Below are 16,642 nucleotides of genomic sequence, written 5' to 3' on the forward strand. Positions count from 1 at the left end.
CAGCGGCAGTTGTCCGAGAACACTGCAGTAAAATCATTTTAAAAACACAACACTGCACTTGCCAAACTAATGAAACAATCTCTGGAGAGCTGAGGGGGTGAGGATGGTATGAGATATGGCCTTGAAAAGGCAAGAAATGGGAGTTTGATGTCCGCAAACAGTCCGTGGCAGTCCTGTGATGTCCGAGAACATCTGAGATGTTCAGGGGTGGGAGCCATCTATGCTTATTTGTGCATTACAGGGTTGGTGAAAAGCAGTTTTTGGATGGCTTAGAACTTGGCGCCACTCAATGAAACTGCAGGAAATAGCATTCTAGACCTGATTCTGAATGGAAAAAGTGGTGCTGTTTATTCAAGAGGGAACACAATTAGAGAGGGGTATCCAAACATTGTAAAGGCTTATGTGTGGTGCCATTTGACGACTCTGCACAAAAGGTTGCAAAATGATATTAGATCAAAATATTTAAAAAAAAAATGGGAAGATTGGTGGGATTCTGTCAAGAGGGGGCTAAATTATAGAGGGGGTCTCAACATTTTTAGATGGCTTATAACTTTGTTGCAGTTTGACAAATGTGGACAAAGGTTTACAGACTGATTAGAGACCTAACCTTGAATGTTTGTGTAAAGTCCGATTGGATTTTGTCAAGTGGGGGCTAAGTTATACAACTATTGTATGTACATACATTTTGACACTTTTGAAAAAATAAAACATGGGCGGATTTCCAGCAAACTCATTTAAGGAGCATTGACAAGGACCAGAAAGCATGGTTTTGCAAATGTGTCAGTGTTTTATTTTTTTTACAAGTGTCATAATGCTTGTACAAATGAACAGTGATATGCCTTTGGTGACTGAGGTATAGCCTGTGGCCATGGGCTGTGGCCAGATAGGATGGGTCACGGCATAAGGTCATGACCCGGACAATCTAGCTACTGGCCATGACCATGAGGACGACCAATGGGGATAAAGTGGCTATGCCCACCAGGGACCGGCTATGTGGTAAAGTTTTTCGAAATTGAGATAGGTTTGAAAGGGAAAAAATAAGGTGCTTGTGGCAATATGGTCATAGGGTTCTCTCTCTACCTTCTGCAAGCTGCCATGGAAAGGGAAGAGCGGCTCTATACGGAACCCCCCCCTCTCCATGGTGGCCATCTTGGAAAAGGATTTTCCTTCCTACAGTGGGACAGCGTGAGCGTCCCAGTGTAGGAAGGAAAATCATTTTTTTTAGCACCCGGGGTTAACGCTTTAGCAACCCGGGGTGCTAATGGCCTTCATGACCTATTGCAGGGGCTGGAACGGGTGATAACTGTCCGGAGCCCTCGTTATCTGCCCTGGCTTTGCTTGGGCCGATAACCTGAGCTGGCGGCAGTTATCCATCGTTCCAGTCCCTGGAACGGGGGATGTACGACATATTATTCCCATTAGCGTAACAAAAAATGCTAATGGAAATGTTGGAAAAATGTTATTGAGTCTATGTACTTAACTGAGAAATGTAAAGTATATGGAGTCTATGAGATTTAATTTTTAGTTCTATTTAAAAAAAAATTTAACTGTGAAAGGGAGTTCCTAAAGGGACCTTATGTTTGCTGTTTTTTTATTACAATGTTTTTGCAGGAGAGGTTAGAACGTAAGTTGGGGAGGGACATGAGGGAAGAGGCACCAAGCACTAATATGGAAGGGAAGATGGACAGGGGAAGATGTTGCGCGTGTGTTCCATCTAAGTCAGGGAGCAGTGTTTCTCATGCTCCTTGATTACAACTTCAAAAGCACTTAAAATTGCTATGCCCTGCAGAGTGGTGTGTTGCAGTATATACAGAGGACTGTTGTCTTCGAAAGATATGGATCAACAGCCTTTCTTATTGCTTGCAAGGAACCTGGTGGGATTTTGTGTCCCACAGAAGTAGACTGTGTGGTTACAGTACTGGTTGAGTAAGAGGAGGAACACAGCCTACTACTTGCTAAGAAAGTAACAGCCTTCCTGAAATCATTGCAGTAGTTGGATTGGGTGTGGCGGCGCATGGAGGTGACCCCGTAGGAGTACTGTCAAGGTAGTCCGCAACCGAGTACAACATTGGGATCCGTCCATTTCACTTTGGTAGCTTTAGCCTTTGGTACATTCCCAACAGTGGTAAAGAACTGCCACACTCATGATTCTCTCATAGTGTTGGAAGTAGTAGGGTTGAGGAAGGCACTTCCTCTACCTCATCTTCTTGGTCTTCTTCATTGTGTTTGAAAGTACTGTGCTTTCTTTTGTATCGGTCCTCCAGCTGGTGGTGGTGGTGAATCTTGGGGAGGAGGGATGGCAATAGCTGATGCAATTTTTAAGATAAAGAGCAGTTTTGCTAATATTCTCCCAAGTATGTGCTCTGTACTAGATTGTTAACGGATAATGAGTAAGAATAGGTGTAGGAGCTGTGCAAGGGGAACATTTTGAGCTTGAAATTACTAGATCAGTAGAAAATGCAGTTCCGAACTGTCCGCGAAGCATAGGCCCGATCGCGAAATGCGGATGTGCTCGCGAACACGCCATCATGCCGCGTGCACGGTCATGTGACACTGTCTGGAAAGTTTGCAATGACGTCAGACGTTTGAGAATGTTGACGGACACAAAAACAGTGATAAAAGCTGTAAAAGTGTAGTGTTAAAATAGAAGTGTTAAAGAAGATGCTAGATGATGGGAAATGGCAGAGTTTTAAGGTGAAACTTTGTAAATTGGAGAAAAATGTTGCTATATTGGGATAAGTATGATATTCGTAAGTTGTCGGAAATTAGCATGCGCAGGTAACCTATGAAATTCATTGGCAAAACTTTGTTAAAGGGACGTTATGGTTAAGTTGCACTAATAAAAACCTATGCAATTCACTGAAAAAAACAAACAGTTAAAGGGACGTTATGGTTACAAGTAAAAACGAAAAACCTCAGAAATTCACCAGTTATGGTAAGCTAAGCAACCATAACTCGCACGACCTTTGGTGACTGAGGTATAGCCTGTGGTCATGGGCAGTGGCCATATTGTCTGGGCCATGACATTTGTGAGATCATCTTTGATGTCCTGGATGTTAGTTTTAGCAGTGCACAGTGGGTTTGAAAAAAGAATGAAGATGCGCATTTACCTGAAATATGAGAGTAGACTTTGCCATTTATGCTAAGTCAATATGACACTGGCGCATCCAGAGGCCATCCCTGGGAATGCTGCTGAGCTTATTTGCATAGCTGAAAACATTACTCTGAGGCTCTGAACTGGAGATTAATTTCCAGGGATGGCTACTGGGTGACACTGTGGCATATATGGCTTAGCTGATATAACTGTCACACACATTCTCGCTCTCTCTCGCCTTCACGGAATTCAAAGTAATAAGCTACAAAAATATTCAGGGTGCTATATTTGAAAGTCAACCAGATACAGGTTTTCACATTTAATCACTTTACATAGAAAAGTTTGTTTCCCCCTGCTTTTGACCAAAGGAGCTCCATAACCAACATGGAATAGTCCCCATTCTGAATATTGTAACACTGTTATTTAATGAAAATATGTAAGTGGAACTGCAAGAATACTCAACAAAATATTCTACTTTTGGGTTAATCCTAGGATGACGCAGTCATTTAGTTTTAAAAATACACTGAATAACCAAAACCAACAATATTCCTGGCTTTTTTATTAGTGGACACTCATGCATAAAAAGATCAATAAACAACAAAACTGACGTATAAAACATTGAACTACCTTGAAGATAAGTTCTGGACTGTTAGCTGCCACTTCTTCAATGTCAACACCTCCTTGTGGGCTCCCAACCAAAACCGGTCCATTACAGGCTCTGTCCATCAATATTGCCAAGTAGGTTTCCCTTGCAATATCCAATGCTTCAGCAACCATCACCTAAATGCAAAAGAAACAATATAAACTGGAAGTTGTGCAGGAATTCGCTTTCGCAAAATTAGACGTCAGCAATCGGTGAAATGGAAAACAGTGTAAAATGGCACAAACCGTCTTTAGTTTGTTCACATTAGTGACTTAAAGTAGCAGCAATCAACACATGGTGCCAACAAACAATGCCGAAAACAAAGACTTTCTGAAGGATAAAGAGTTATCTTCATAAACGGAGTGAATGAAGATTAAGATTTTCAATACAATTAACATTAATTTAAAGGTCTGTTGATTGATTGATATTTTATTACTCTCGCGCTCATACACAAGTGTTTCAGAGCGCGACCAGGCAGGTAAAGGGAACAGGGAAGAACAAAAACAACGATCTTACTAGGCCCAGTGACATTGAGAACGTGTAAGTGCAGGGTAGAGGGGGGAAGGGGGAACAAAAGGAGAGTGCGGAGCGAGAAGGAAAAAATAATAATAATGGTAATAACAATGCAGTTACACATCTTTAAGTAATAAGCCCCGAGCAAGGGGGGGGGCATTACCACTTCAGGTAATGCCCCGGGTGGCCCATAGTTAAAGGCACGGGGCATTACCTGAGGTGGTAATCCCCCCCCCCACTGCGAGTTGGTCATTGCTATTAGTACCCCGGCGCATAAGAGCGGGGTACTAAAAACATTTTTCAGTTCCGAAACGCTCCGGAACAGATTTATTTTAAACAATTTTTTAAATGGCTGCCAGGGAATTATAGGATAATATGATATATTTTATTTATAAAGCGCTCGTACACAAGTGATTCAGAGCGCGACAGGGGAGGGGAACAGGGGAGAAACAAACAATGATCTTACAAGGCCCAGTGACACAGAATGCGCGAGGGAGATGGGAAAAGTGCATGGAAAAGGGGGTCAGAGGGGGAGTGGAGCAAAGGAGAAAAACAAATAAATAATAGTGGTAGTGCAGCCAGCAAGTGGCAAGTGCTGGGTTTAAGGCAGCAGACACGGTAGGTCTGATAAGGGAAGGGGGGGGGGGGCGGGGACTGTAGGGGTGCAGATACAGAGCTCAGTGCAAGGGGTGGCCCGGAGGCAGTGCGGTAGAGTGGCAGGGTGAGCAGGTACCTGGGCCCGGAGGACAGAGGGTGACCAGCTGCACGGTGCCGAGAGAGAACAGATCAGCAGGGGAGAGGGAGAGAGAAGACAGGAGGACAGAGGAAGGTCTTAATGTGCTTCTGGAACCAGAGATGGCTCTCCAAGTTTTAGAGTGGCAGGGAGGCTGTTCCAGAGGGAGGCCTCAGCCAAGGACAGAGATCTAACCCCAGCTCGTTTCTTTGAAAAACGACTAACCCTGAGGGAGTTCGAGGTAGAGGAGCGAAGAGAATGAGAGGGGAGATATTTGCGGAGGGATAGCTGAAGGTATTTTGGACCCAGGCCCCAGAAAGCCTTGTGTACAATGCAAAGCATTTTGAATTTAATCCTTGCATCCACTGGGAGCCAATGGAGAGATTTCAGAGCTGGAGAGATACGATCCCAGGGCTTGAGGCCAAGGACAAGTCTTGCAGTCCTGTTCTGGATTAGTTGCAGAGGGCAGAGAGTAGAGGCAGGTAGATTTAGAAAGAGGCTGTTACAATAGTCCAACCTAGAGAGAACCAGATCTTGAGAGACAGTGAGCTTCTGGGGGAAGGAGAGGGAAGGAAGAGTACCTCTGAGGAGGTACAGTAGGAAGTTAGACTTTTTAGAGACATCAGAGATGTGGACAGAGAAGGAAAGTGTGGAGTCAAAGATGACCCCGATGTTCTTAACCTCACAGGTGAGGATAGGAGGAGGGCCAAGTGAGGCCAGGCAGAGTGTGAGGGGGAAAGGATGGTGAAGGTGTGCCAATGAGAAAGATCTTCGTCTTACTGGCATTCAAACCAAGAATGGTGGCGGCGCACCAATGCTGAATGGCAATTAGGCAATCAGAGATGAGAGAAGGGGGGTCGGGGGGGGTGGCCGAGGGCAGCCTGAAAGTGAGTTCAGTGTCGTCAGTGTAGCACTGGAAATTTGAGCAAAGAATGGAAATGCAGTGAGCGAGAATTGCCCGATATTGTTTGAACAGCCAGGGCGAGAGGTTAGACCCCCTGAGACACACCAAAGGTAGAGAGGAAAATAGATGAAAGCAAGGAAGGACCTGGGAGGGTCGATCAGAGAGGAAAGGTCAGCCAGGCCAGAGCCTGAACGGCGATACCCAGGTTATCACGGAGATGGTTGAGCAGGATGGTATGGTTGACTGTGTCGAAGGCAGAGGAGAGATCGAAAAGGATGAGAACAGAGGGAATGTTAGAGTCAAGGTTGGAGAGCAGATCTTCACGGATGTTCAGGAGAGCAGTTCCTGTGCTTCTGGCAACACTGAAGCCAGACTGGTGGTCATGGAGACAGCCAACAGAATCGGAGTGAAGGTTGAGCTGAGAGATAGCCAGCTTTTCCAAGATTTTTTCCAGAAAAGGAGTGATGGAGATCGGGCGATAGTGTGCCATGCAAGAATGGCCAGCTGTGAGTTTCTTGATATGAGTGTGCACTAGAGAGTTAGCCGGACAAGAAGGATCAGCTGTGGGTTTCTTGTGAAGAAGATGTACAAGAGTGCTTCAGTAGAGATGGGAAGATTACAGAGGCAAAGGAGAGGTTACAGAAATCGGCAAGGGCCAGAGCGAGAGAATCAACGCGGTCCTTGAAGGCTTTAGAAGAACAATGATGAACCTGTTTTGACAAAGCTTTCATAGATCGGACTTGTCTAGCGGCCTCATCAGGGGAGAAAAGTGAAAAGGATGAGAAAGAGGTTGGGGGGTGGCTGAAGGAGGGTCAGCAAGCACAGGCAGAGAGTGGAGGGGAGGAGGATGGGAGGAGAGGGCAGACAGGATGTCCTGTGTTTTTTAAATAAAGTGAGAAGCAGGGGCATTACAAAGATCCTGGGAGGCAATAGGAGGGGGAGAGACCGGATCAGGGTTGGCCAGCTCATTGCAGATTTCAAATAGTTCGGCCGAGTTGTTAGATGCCGCAGAGACACAGGCTTGAATATGGGCTCTCTTCTTGATGAGCATAGAGAGTCGGTATTGCTGTTGGAGCAGGCGACAGGCCAGTTTGTCAGAAGATGAACAAGAAGCCCTCCATTTCCTCTCAGCCGCCCTACACTTACGTTTGAGTGTAGCTAGGTCAGAGTCATACCAGGATTTGTACATGGCTTCAAATGAATCCTCATGTCAGGGGCAAGTACATCAAGAGTATCAGAGATAAAAGAATCAAGAAAAGACAAGTCAGTTTTCCCTTTCCATGGCAGCCATTGAAAAAAGTAAACAAAAAAAATGGCCGCTGTGGAAACAGGAGAAGGGACTACATGTAGTCCCTTCTCCCTTTCCATGGCGCCAATTAAAAAAATTCAACAAAAAAATGGCCATGGAAAGGAGAGAAGAGACTACGTGTAGTCCCTTCTTCCTTTTCACGACAGCCTGTCGCAGATCAGGAGCGGACACGCTGCGCACCCAGCGCGTCTGCTCTCCAAATTGACTTTAAAAAAGGTAAATGGGGGTTAGGGGTGAGGAGGGAATTCTATGAAGGAGGGGAGAAGGGTAAGGTGAGGGGGGAGCAGAGAGGGTGAGGGGTATGGGTAGTGAGACCACACTTACCTCATACCCCGGCGGGGGAAGATGGTGGCCTCCAGCCGTAAGGCAGCTTGGCACATGGGTAGGATTACAACTGGTAATTCCCCCGTTCAGAGTCTTTTCATTGGCTGAGAGGCTGCCCAACCCCCCCCCCCCACCGGGTACTAATATATTATAATGTTAATCGTTACATATTTTAGAAAATGTTTAATCAAGTTACATTTTTCTCCAGTCATATGGTCATCAAGATTATTTAGTTGGACAATGCTTTTTCGTACTGTGTAGTAGTACACAATCAAGGTCACGCCAAGGAGTGGAGTTTGAGATACAAGATAACCGGATTATTAGTTTGAATTAAAGATCGTCTTGGCAGAGTCGTTATAATCTGCGGGACAATTTGAGTCAGCGGCTACATTTCAGAGCTTGTCACAGTTTTGCAGCAGTCTGCCTTCACTGCACCACCTGATGGAAAGTGGAGTTTTGAGGACATAAGCCGACATGCAATGCTGTTTTGATTTTCATTTGTCTGTTAATAATATATACTAACTAATATTAGGTCCTACACACTTCGGAGTAAGGCGCCAGTGGACTCCTCACCCCTGGCTTTGGGGGGGTGCTGTTGATAATTCATCAAAAAGGGACATTTTGAACGTACCCGTTGTTGCCGGTGCAATGGAATGGAAAGCGAGATGTATTCACCCCCTTTGTAGCCATTAATCGCTCAAGACATTACAGATATGACTTTGCTGGAGAGGTGCAGGCAATGGAGGATTTCCCATGATCGATGGGATAAGAGGTACCCTGAAGGAGGCTGAGTAAAGAATACAGGCTTACTCCTTTGGCCTTCCAGGACAAGCACTTGGTTGAGGGGGTCCCAGAAGGGGGTTAAAGTGCTGGTTGTCCCTTGCATGCCCAGGTGCAGATCCATATCCTGTCCTCACTGGAAGTCATGGAAGAGATCCCCCTATCAGCTTCCCCAAATATTTGTCCATGATTCTTCATAAAGTTCTTTGGACTCCTAAGTGTACTTTGTCAATCCTGCCCAGAGACATTCATTGGGTCTTTCTTCCAACAGACAGATGGCCGGGGGAGGGTCGATGCCAAGTTTAGACCTGGTGTGGATGCCCTTAAATTAACTTGTTTGACGCTATGAATGTAAAATTTAATGAGCAAGCAGGTTTGACACAAATTAATTCTAAAATCTCAATCATAGAGGACTTCCTGGCACTCTCAGGGTCGGCTAGGAATATTTTCAGGAGTTCCACACCCCCAGAAATCAAAAGCCCAGAATTTGTCTTGTGTTAACATTAATGTTCCTTTGGCCTCAGTTCCATCTATTTCAATTTTGCCCGAGCAAACTATTGAATCTGGTACCATGAATGTGGGTCTAGGTACCTGGTTGGTCCATCTGAGGGAAGGCAATGCCCAGAGGTTGTTTGTACTTCTCTACAGATGCCTCAAGTGAGTACAGCCCCAGAAATACTGAAAGAGGGGGGTGCTTCTAACCTGCCAGCCCCATAGTTATTACTGACTGTAGAACAGAAAAGAGCAGGGGTGCTTTCGAAACAGCTGCCCAACAAGGGCCTTGGCGGTTGCCGGGAAGAGAAAGCAAGGAAATTCGATGAACTAGCTCCAGTTATGAGTGTAATATCGGGGGGTTGTGGGAACCGACAAAGTCACGACAACCGGGAGGGCAATGTGTTAACATCTAAAGGGTGCCTACGAGGGAATGATGATTGTATGTCCTTAAATTCAACTACCCATTCCTTCACCTCAGCCGTGCAGGCCTCTGTTACATTTCTTTTGCTGGAAAGAGTGCGGCTAAAAATCATAACTTTGCGCTGAATGGAGCAGCATTCTTTGCTTGATTTATACCTGTCCTTCGTTCAATCCTGTCGAGATATATCGATCAGGTGGAGTTTATTGGAGTGAATTGTTTGGACAGGGTATTGCTGCCTATTCCCTCAGGAACAGTGGCAAACGTTCCATCTAATGCAGCCAATATATGTTACCTGTGGGTTATGATGCGCTAGAAGGCAGTAGGGAGGTATTTTTAAAATCCATTATGGAATAGGCTCCAGTAAATGGATCTGGTTTTGATTTGACGATTTACCCATTTGCTCACAAGGCCTAGTAGGTCCACATTTATCTTACGGTGTTGCATCTAATTTTACTCCCATGTTCCCTCCCGGTTGCCCTGTGGACGCCTTGAAACACAATTTACTTGTTGTATAAGCGCCTTACAAATGCACAATAAATACATGAATTATCTGCCCATGAAGGCCACTGGTTCTATATCATTTTTACGCTTTCTGAAGGTCGCATATAAAAAAGACTTTCATTTCACTCCTTTTCGTGCGGCCCTCAGAATGCCTGAGGCTTTTTTTTAATTTGTGGGTGGTTTCACATCTTGCCCCTCTCCAACTCCCCTCCCCCCAACCCCCAAGTTCCCTCTTTGATCCTGCTGCCCCACCGCATACACACCACTTTTCTTACACACACACACATCCATACACTTAACTGTGACTCCCGCGGCTCATCCCCTTGGACTCGCTGTGCCCATCAGCCCCTGCGCACATTCGTGTGCATCGCAGGGGCTGACAGATTGATTTAGAAAGACTGCTCTGTGTGTTCACAGAGCTATCTTTCTAAATCAATCTTTTTTTTTATATAATCGATTTTTAGAAAAAGGTCTTTTGCCCGAATACCGTCTTTATACAAGCAAGGGGATTCAAAGAGTGACAGAAATGAGAAGGCGGCCCTCGGGTCAGCAAAACGTGGATAACTGGACGTGGCTTCCAGGAGCACTGGCCCCCATAGCTAACCCGAGTTAACTGGAGCAGAGGGTGGGCCCAGTTAAATGGGCTATGGGTACTTGGAACACTAGAGGATTTAAGCACCTTCTGGGTTGGACAATGGTTTGGTCAAGCTAGATGTGTTCATGCTACAAGAGTCCTGGCTCACTTCTGTACCTGTTTTGCAGGGGTATTTGATTGTTGCTTCTCTAGCTTTACAGAATGCTAAATGTCGCCCTTTTTCGGGCCTGTGAATGGATATGAGGAATGATAGCACTATGCAGCTGTTAAGACTGGAAAGCTCCAAATCCATATTTATTTACTACTAAATTGGTTTGGACCTCTGCTCATTTAAAATAATTAGGTACCTTTGCATTGATTAATGCTTACTGGAATATGGCAGCTCTCTCTAATGAGTAGTTTCTAGATGCAGTGGAAGATCTTTTAGATGCTTACTGTTCAGATCCCGCTATTTTGGCTATCATTATTGCAGGTGACCTAAACTGCAGATGTATTTTGACAGGAAACCTGGAATCTACTACAGCTGGGGGTGTATCCGATGCTCACCAAAAGGGTTGCCTTATGGCTTTCCTTAATGGAGGAGTGAGGGTTCATTATGAGTAACGTTAATATTAGGCAGATATCCCCCCCGCAGCCTACCTGGCATAGGGGAACTCAAGTTGCCACATTGGATTTCGTATTTGTAACGGCTAATATCTTCCCCTTGATTGAGGCGTATAGAGTAATTGCAATCGAAGCCAGTGACAATCATATTTTTCAGGCTGATTGGTTGATCCATTTGATCAGGCAGGAATGCAAATTATATACTCCAAAGTTTGAAGTTAACAGCGGCAGGAATCGGCTGAGATAGTCAGATCAGGCCCTGGGCCACTTGAAGTCCCATTTGGAAGTTGGTCTTTTTTTAAAGTGGGCCAAATTAAGGAACTTGTATTGACAACTATGTTCCAGCCTCGAGGTTGTTTTCATATACAAATTCGATGAATAGGCGGATAACTTTTAAACATAAACATATGTATGACAGCATGGTTTACCGGAAAAAAATGCACATTCAGAGCAGCTTTAAGGGCCTTATCTAAATCCAATTTGGCTAACCACTGGGGGAAGACTAAGAAACTGGAACAAATATTTAAGAATTGGTTGGGGGGCCATAAAAGTAAAATGGCACAGCAGGATGCTGAACTAATGCTGGCCACCATCTCTAATAAAAGTTCTGCGTAAATTTGGCCCCTATTGAATATTGATGGGATACAGCAGCTCCCGCTCCAAATACGATTGTGGATGCGGTTTCGGTTGGGCATTTTAAGAAGTTGTTTGCTCTTCCGGGGTCCGCTCAATCGATTTGGGAATATAATCAAGTGGTGGAATGGGCATTACAGTTTGATGAAAATTCTATTCTAGATCTTATTTCTAGATGTAGCAATTCGAGAGCCCCAGCGCCAGACGGCCTATCAAATGTAATGTTCAAATTACATCCTGAGAGCTGGGCAGAAATATTATTGTTCCAACAGGTGATTGAGAGGAGGTATGTTCCAAAGTCCTGGTGCAAGTCAATCGTGGTACCAATTTTCAAGAAAGGCGATCGCGCACTGCCGGCGAGTTACAGACCTATCGCCCATATTAATGCACCAGGAAAATTGTTTGCCTTAACCATCTTGAAGGAATGTCTGCAATGGGTGAGAGAAAGCTCCAGTTTTTATCAACACCAATCCGGGTTTGTCACAGGTACAGGCACGTCTTTAAATGCTTTTTTGCTGGGGGGGGGGGTTTAAAAAAAGAATGCTGCTGCAGAAAACATCCTTGTATGTAGCATTTATTGATTTTCAAACAGCCTTTGACTGTGTGGATAGGGAAATTCTCTGGCTAAAACTCACTGCCAGAAATGGAGAACGTTTCTCATCTGTAACTCCTGTTCTCCAGCGTTGGTATCTTTCATAGATTCACATGCTGTGAATATTCCCAGTCAGTCTGGGAATCCTCAGTTACGTTTTGATTCCCCTTGTCCTAGGCAAGAAGAACCTACATTTTGTAGCACAACACCCTTGTTATGGGCGTTTTTGGTCCCCACAAATGGGACCTTGAGTAGCTCTAGACTAGTCCCTCCTTTTCCTCTTGGATGCTGACCACGTGGTACCAGATGTCCCAGGGGTGCGAGAGGTATTACCCGACGGGTTGGAAGGAGGGCTCATGTGAATCTATTAAAGACAGCAATGCTGAGAACAGGAGTTACAGGTAAGAAACGTTCTCCTTCTCCAGCAGTATACAGACACTGGAGGTGCATACAGGGAAAAACCTACATACCATACAGCCAATCCATAGGATCATACCTTACTGGAACAGGCGCTGTATGACTGCTCCCCCTGTCCGCACTTCTTCGGCATGCCGCTTCTCCAGGCAGTAGTGCCTTGTGAAAGTATGCAGGACTGACCGGGTGGCCGCTCGGCAGATGTCTGTGATTGAGACCCCGACCACCATGCCCCAGAAGCTGCTGTAGCTCTCGTTGAATGTGCATGTAGGGGAGCCTGGAGGGGCTTCCCCGCTGACTTGTGGGAGAAGACAATAGCTGATGAGATCGACCTTGCTATGCTTTGTTTGGATAGAGCATTGCCTTTATTCATCGAGCCATACGCTACGAAAGGTTGCGTTTATTTCCCGAAGGACTGCGTCCTGTCAATGTAGTATTTTAACACTTGCTTGAGGTTGAGCGAATGTAATGCCACCTCTGACGGCTATGAGGGCTTGCTAAAGAAAGCTGGCAAGGATATATTGGAATTTTTGTGAAAATCCTCGGGCACTTTGGAAACGAAGCACGGATTTGAAATGAGAAGTACTCTGTCCTTTTAGAACCACATGTATGGCTGGTTGATTGCGAGGGCTTGCAGCTGCAACACCCTCCCGGCTGACGTAATAGCCACCAGGAAGGCGACCTTCCCGGAAACATATCCCTGAGGTGCAGCGGCCTTAGGTTCAAAGGGTTTCTTCACGAGCCCCTGCGAGCACGGTGTTGAAGCTCCATTCTGGCGATATCCGTCTGATTGGTGGAAAACCTCTGAAAAGGCCTTTGAGGGAGTGCTTTAGGAGTCTACGTCCGTAGAGCAAGACACCTTTCTCCCACCTGATTTACCTAGAGATGGCTGCCAAGTGCACTTTAGTGGAGTTGTGGGCAAGGTCTTATTTGGCTAGGCCTAGCAGGCGTGGCAATACCTCTTCTGGCATCACCTGGAATGGGTTCAGTCCTTCCTGGAGTAGTTGACCTGGGTATTGCACCACTTGCAAAATTGCTTCCACTTTAGGCGTTATGATTTGTTAGTGATGGGAGCTCTCGCCACCACCAGGACCCGTCTACACTCTAGAGATATGTTTAGGCATCCCAACTCTACGAAGTCAGGAGCCACGCCATCGGGCGCAATGATTGAAGTTTGTGGTGCAGAATTTTCCCTTGTGTTATGATGTCTGGTCAATTGCTGGATCCGATGGGTTTGTCCCTGGAGAGCTGGACCACATCGGAGTATCAGGTCTAGCGAGGTTAGTCCGACACAATGAGAATCACCTTGTAGGAGTGCCTCATGATCGCCTGTATCATTCAGCGCAGATCGGGAACACGTAGCGAAGAGGCCATCCCATGGAAAAGTGACAGTTTTTCTCAATGAGCCCTTTTGGGGCGTCCTGCTGGCATACACTGCACACTTTTTGTAGTGAATCGTAGCCAATAGGTCTACTGTTGGCTGACCCCAGCAGTGGCAACAGTGATTGGAGCATAGAGGAGTGAAGCTCCCATTCATGGTTTTGGGACATTTGCCTGCTGAGGATGTCTGCCGTCTGATTATGTATCCCCCGGCATGTGGAAGACCTGAATGCTGATCCCGTGGGCTATGGCCCAGTGACATATCAGTTGAGCTTCCTTGAAAAATGTCTCCCTGCTTTGGAAGATAATACATTGTGGTGGTGTTATCTGTGAGGACTTTGGCCGTTTCTTTCTGTAGTATCGGGAGGAAAGATTTGAATGCATTTATATGTAAGGATGACACCTGGGGCGTCCATAGCCTCTTGACATGCAGTTGGTCCATGTGAGCACCCCAACCCTGGAGGGAGGCATCAGTAACCAGTGTTTTGTTGAGTGTTGAATCCGGAAACCCTTTCCCCTTGCAGACATTGGCTTTGGTTGCCCACCACTGAAGCTGCGAGTGCAGCTTGCAAGGGATCCGCACCTTGTCCCACCATGATCCAGTGGTCTGCGTCCAGTTTGCTGCCAGGAACTCTTGTAGCGGTCTCATATGAAATCTGCAGTACGGGACCAGTGGTATACATGGTGCCATCGTCCCAAGTAGTTGCATACATTGACGCACTGTTTTTACTTGTCTCAGCGTGAACGTCCTAGCAGGGCCACAATGGTATTCCCTCTGTCGCTGGAGGGACGCAACATGGTTTCCTAGCTGGATAATTCCACCCCAGTAATACAAGCCTCCTGGATGGCGGCAAGAAGGATTTCTTGTGGTTGATGGCATAGCACAATGTTTGTAATAGGCCCAATTTTGCTGCTATACAAGACTGTGCTCCCTGCCCGGATGGGGATTGCACCAGCCAGTCACCTAAATAAGGATATACTGTTTGCGCAGGCTGGCTGCCACTGCTGCGAGGCACTTTGTGAAGGTGTGCAGTGCCGATTTCAGGCCGAATGGTAGGATCTTGAACTGGTAGTGCGATTTTCCGACCACAAACCGGAGGTATTTCCGGTGCCCTGGAGGATTGGGTACGTGAAAATATGCACCCTGGAGGTCCAGGGACGCGGGCTAGGCATGGTGCTGCATTGCCTCTATGAACTGCTGTAATGTGATCATAGTGAACATCTGGCGCTTATACATTTGTGCTCAGGTCTAGAATGGGCCTCGGAGTATCAGTAGTACACTCACTTTCCCCTTTGATTCCTGGGGACTTTTTCTATGGCCCTTCTTTGGAGCATGAGCTGCACGTCTCGTAGGAAGTCTTGTGTGTCTGTGGTTGGTGGTTTGGAGGCATGGGAGGGGGTGTTGGTTTGAACTCTAGGAGGTGCCTGTGAGCTACAACAACTAGCACCCATTTGTCCTTTGTTATTTCTTTACAGTCTAAGGAAAACCTGGAGATCCTCCCTCCCAGGGTGCCGTGGGATGGATTGTCAGGGTTGGGTCTTACCCTGCCGTCCCCTTGGGATCCAGAGGGCTGCTTGCTGTGCTGATTTTGTTCAAAATCTTTCGATTTGTGGTATCCCTGGCAAGCTCTCTTATACCCCTGGGAGTAGTATGTTGAGCCTCTTCAGTATTGACGTGCCTTGTTGGATGACAATGACGATGTGGATATTCTGTCCGCTGCTCCTCTGTACTGACAAAAAGGTTGAAGGTTCTGCAGGGATGTTAGCGATCGGACTGTGTCGGTGTCTGTTTTAATGGTCTTTAGAGCTTCATCAATCTTCTGGTTGAACGGCACATCATCCTTGTAGGGCATGTCTACCAGTTTATGGTGGACATCTGGACAGAAATGTGTACATTGGAGCCATGCTGGTCTTCTTAGGACCACCCTGTTGGCCACTTGCTTAAAATCTGTTTCTGCCAAGTCCACCGCCATGTTAATACCTGAGTTGGAGGACTCTTCCCCTTCCTTCAGGATTGTCTTTGCCTCCTCACGCTTCTCATCTGGAAGATGCTCCAGGATTGGTGCGAGTCTATGCCACATCTCCCTATCATACCTTGCTATGATGGCTAGGGAGTTAGCAGCTTTGTGGCTCCAATCTCTAAAACTTTTTTCCACAAAAGCGTCATGCTTTTGCTCTTCGTTGTCTGGTGGTATAGCACATTTTTGTTTCTCAGACTCAGCTTTCCAGGTCGCCGCTGTCGAGACCACTGATTTGGGAGATGGCAGGGAAGTGAGACATTTTGGTGCATTTTCCGGTGGATTGTACTTTTTGTATAGACAGTATTTCACAGCTGGAATCGTGAATGGTCGCTTCATTGTTTTCAGCCCCTCTTGCCAGACATGGTTGAGGATAGGAACTGAGATCACGTCCTTTCTCCTCTTACCTATAAACTCAAATAAAAAGCATTCCTTCTCATCCTCACAGGCGATAAAGCCGAACTCCTTGCATGCTTTCATGACCGTAGAATGAAACCCTGTGATGTCATCAAGGGGAGACGAATTTGCCTATTCCTCGTCCCACAGAAATTCCTGGGGGGAATCAGTTTCCCAATCATTGTCTGTTAACGTGTGGTTGACAAGGATGTGGTGTCGTAGGGGTTGGCCCCATCCGTATATGTTAGTTTCCCTTCTTCCGGCACTGATCGAGTTGGTGGTGAAACAGTACAG

General features: G+C 46.1%; 1 protein-coding gene across 2 annotated transcripts in view; it reads right to left on the reverse strand.

The window, feature by feature from the left end:
- SUCLG2 (succinate-CoA ligase GDP-forming subunit beta) overlaps positions 1-16,642 on the reverse strand; it is a 732,334-nt gene that overhangs the window by 453,681 nt on the left and 262,011 nt on the right. For both annotated transcript variants that reach the window (XM_069643788.1, XM_069643789.1), the window contains exon 5: positions 3,722-3,874. In XM_069643788.1, the coding sequence (XP_069499889.1) occupies positions 3,722-3,874 (153 nt within the window). The remainder of the gene's footprint in view (positions 1-3,721; positions 3,875-16,642) is intronic.

The sequence above is a fragment of the Ambystoma mexicanum genome, chromosome 2p (genome assembly GCF_040938575.1).
Source record: "Ambystoma mexicanum isolate Mex_15411 chromosome 2p, UKY_AmexF1_1, whole genome shotgun sequence".
Taxonomy (NCBI): domain Eukaryota; kingdom Metazoa; phylum Chordata; class Amphibia; order Caudata; family Ambystomatidae; genus Ambystoma; species Ambystoma mexicanum.